At 34.9% G+C, this 3782-nt stretch overlaps 2 protein-coding genes across 2 annotated transcripts; both read left to right on the top strand.

The window, feature by feature from the left end:
- The first annotated feature begins 961 nt into the window (after positions 1-961).
- Tsp_10209 (hypothetical protein) lies at positions 962-1692 on the top strand. The gene is made up of 4 exons (XM_003372401.1): positions 962-1003; positions 1037-1161; positions 1486-1608; positions 1641-1692. Exons 1-4 carry the CDS (start codon positions 962-964, stop codon positions 1690-1692), a joined length of 342 nt encoding a protein of 113 aa, XP_003372449.1.
- Positions 1693-1889: 197 nt separating this feature from the next.
- Tsp_10210 (hypothetical protein) lies at positions 1890-2469 on the top strand. Its single transcript, XM_003372402.1, has 2 exons — positions 1890-2300; positions 2362-2469. Exons 1-2 carry the CDS (start codon positions 1890-1892, stop codon positions 2467-2469), a joined length of 519 nt encoding a protein of 172 aa, XP_003372450.1.
- Positions 2470-3782: the final 1313 nt, after the last annotated feature.

Here is a 3782-nt window from a genome sequence, read left to right on the forward strand (position 1 = left end):
GTAGAATTAATATCATTATTACAGGTTTAAAGAATGGAGCAAAGAAAATGTGAAAACACGGAAGACACGATGCAGAACAAAAGAAGGCAAGAGGTAAATGCGATTTATTGTAATCTGTGAAGAAGGGCTAAGGATACTTCGAAAGGGTGAAGTTATTCATTAGTTTAATGAAATTACTCAAGTTTGTAGAATGTAATATATGAGTAAGATACTTTTCACTGTAAAGCTGTAATTTTTGTTTTTCATATTATGTTACGATTAGGTATGACTTCATCTTTAGAAAGATGGAAAGTTTAACAACTTTATTATCACTTTATATTACTTTTTTCAAATTTCGCAGCATCACAGACATTTCGTAAATTACATTATTTAATAGATTAACTTTGTTTTTCAGCATACGCAGCCAGTATGCTTATATTTTTGTGAAAAGATTTTGCGATGAGTTCGATTTATGTAGGTCGTTTTTGAATTTTCAAATGAGAAATTCATACATGCGAAGGCGGTTTTGACTAAGTCAATTTTTGTTTGTTATAGCGTTCTATCGGATAGTTTATATTTTTACTGAATTTTAAATGTCAAGGTCATTGCTGAATTTTTAAATACTCATCAATGATTGACTTTAACTCTGCATTTCAACTCCTTTTTCAAGTAAATTGAAATGAGTTTCATCAAATGCTATGCATTCGCTAGATAAGCGGTTCGCTGTGCATGAGGTATCAATGTTCCTAATTTTTTCATGGCGTTGGGTTAGAATTAATTCCCCGTCCAGAAAATTTTCCAGTCAACTCAAACCGGTTTCTATTGCTACAGTATGCAAATGAGGATCGATTGAAAATTGCTTTATCATCAATCAGTAATGGTGCGCTTGTTTCTTTAACTTGCGTGGCAAGTAACAGCATCGTCAAACGTCAAACGTTGCTGTTAAGTAACTATTGAAGTCGGGTTTTAACTGTTGAAATTGATGAATAGCGTTTCACTACAGTTTGTTGAAGACCAAGATTACGTTAATGCAATGGCAGAACTCTCTCATTTATAGATTAGCCTATTCGAAGTGATCTATGTGTTCAGGTTGATATTAGTGCTGTTCGATATTCGACATCCATACATGACAGAATGGCATGAAGCTTACAACCCAGAAAAATTGCTAATTTATCTGATACAGTATGACTAATTTGTACCTGTGTACGTTTAGTGACATGCTGTAGTGAATTGCTGAAGCGCTGCTAAAGAAATGTTTACGCAATTTGTATTTTGTTAAAGTTGGTCAGTAACATAAGGAAATAAAGCTCGAATTTTATAAAGAAGATCGCATACGTTTTCAAGAGAGAATTTCATATGAATTTTATTTATTAGCGCAACTCTCTCGTAACAGTCGCGGCTAAGTGATGACGCCTGTTATATTCCAGAATCAACGTAGGAAGATAAGAAAAAGCTGAGCTGATCATGCTCTACGACACCCTTGCAATCATGTACCGTAGCATACAGATTTGGACCTGACGATCAGGCAGGGTACGGCAGTGCGGAGGCACGTAGCAGTTATTGGTGGTGTGCGATTTTGGTGAGCGATCGATGGCGTTGTGATTTATCATGGTATTTGTCAGTAGCACGGTGTAATAAAAATTTCAACTGATTGTTTGTAGTTCGACTTATAGTTCATTCACGCCAAATGACTTCCTCAAGAAGACTACGTGACCGTAAGGTGAAGCCGGTCGGTAATGACCGGGCAGAGACCAACCGGCGCTTACTGACACGCCCACTGTGCCAGAAAGTCTATTACACTCAAGCACAATTCTGTACTTAGAATTCGCCATCCTTACTATCAGTTTCCTCCATCTAACCATCTATAGGCCGTCAAATTTCATGTGAAACATGAAGATTCTGAAGCTGAGATGATTTCCGGTGGTCAAATAGGAAATCTCTGGACGTATGGTGAACAATCACAACGGCTGTATGACTTCGCCTATTCAACTGTTGTGGAAGTTCAAATTCATGGGAACCTGCCAAAGTGCAATATACAATTGCGTGTGTTTCGAACATGGCAAAGAGAAACACAAATGGTGACAACTCTACTCTTCACATATAGCCAACATGGGTGTGACCGATGCACTGTTTTCAAACGTTCAAACGTGTTCGATGTGTACGCTCTGTACAAACTGTTCAAAAATTTTGAACAATTACTGCAGCTGATGTCAGTCACCTTGCAACAGACTGTAGAATTTTGGACATCGGATGAAATTATAGCAGCTGTAAGTACGCAACAGGAGAATTGTCACCATAAAGTAGGGGAGATAACGATAAAAGTAAAAGTATTCGATGCTTGTTGCAACATTGCTTCATAAGCGCCGATCATTTCGATCGCAGCGACTCTGGGAATTAATGATGTGCAAATCAACTTACATCTGTCCATCTGAAGCGGGGTCTCCTAGCATGGAAGTACCATTTGTCATGTACTATTCCAACGCAGGATGAAATGGAATGGCCCTCTCCATTTCACCTTACTCAGTACGATTTGCTTTATAAATACAATGCAGAGGCACGTTATTCATTGCTCTATTGCAATTGAAATATAAGTTTTCAAAATCTGCATTACCGTTTTCTGCTATGTTTTTATTGTGCATTTTTTTATTCCATTTTCTTCAGTGTTTCATGATAGCCATTGTTATTGGTCGAATATTCAGTGAAAGATGTAACTATTAAATTGTTCTACTTGAAATGTCTTATGTTGTTGTAACAAATAAAATATTGCAATAATTGATGCACATTTTTCATGAAGTATAACGAAAAATGGTAAAGAAGTATTCCAAGTACGACAATTACGCAACGTTAACATTTGCAAACTATTGTGAAAAATTACTACCCACTTCGAGGCAGTTTTGCAAAATTCAAATCAGCAAATATTTAAATTGGAAAATTGCATTGAAATTTGTCGCTTGTTGTTCAGCAGTTTATGGAAAAAAAGAAGAAGAAGAAGTTCTGTCTCAAAGATTTTTTCAAACCCACATGTATCGAAAGATGATCGAAAAATGAATAAAAGCTGAGTAGAAGGAACAATGGAAATAAGGAGAAAAAGTGATAGAAGAATTGCTGGAAATATGCATATTCTGAAGTTAGTTATGATGAATACATTTTGATTTGAAATTTCAAAATAAAAAAGAAAAAAATATTGCAATTTTTTTCAGATAAGAGGAAAAAGGTAAAGAAAAAATAAATAAGACAAACAAGAAAAAAAAACTGGAGAATTGATTACTTTCTTTTCCTTCTACAATGAGAACGATTGATTCCAAATCATATTTCAGATTAGAACTATGAAATAGCAATAAAAGAATAAATAAAACAATAAAAAATAAAAAATTGATAATATTGGAATTATTGATAAATGCGATTAAAATTATCTAAAATTAGAATGGGGTTATTTTAAGAACTGATACGGATAATATTGCAGCCAATTGACGATTAGAAGTAATTAGCAAATGAAATATTAAGATTAATTAACTAATGGAATTTCGACTAATATAACCCAATGAAAAGCGTATGAATAATATCGAATGTTCGTTAGGCGAGTCTGGTTTACAAATGACGACCGGCGTGAGCTAAAAGAGACCATCGAGCAATTGAAATTCCTGAATCTACGAATCACGTTTGGCGTGAGCGAAAAGAGACTACGCGGGTAAATTTTCGACGAAATGCGAAACGAAACACCACCACGCTAATATGTAAAAAAAGCAGTGTGAATACAGTATGAGTTGTAATGCATTTTAATTGTACATTAATTAGGTAAAATC

The sequence above is a fragment of the Trichinella spiralis genome, assembly GCF_000181795.1.
Source record: "Trichinella spiralis strain ISS 195 chromosome Unknown Scfld9, whole genome shotgun sequence".
In the NCBI taxonomy this organism is placed as follows: Eukaryota; Metazoa; Nematoda; class Enoplea; order Trichinellida; family Trichinellidae; genus Trichinella; species Trichinella spiralis.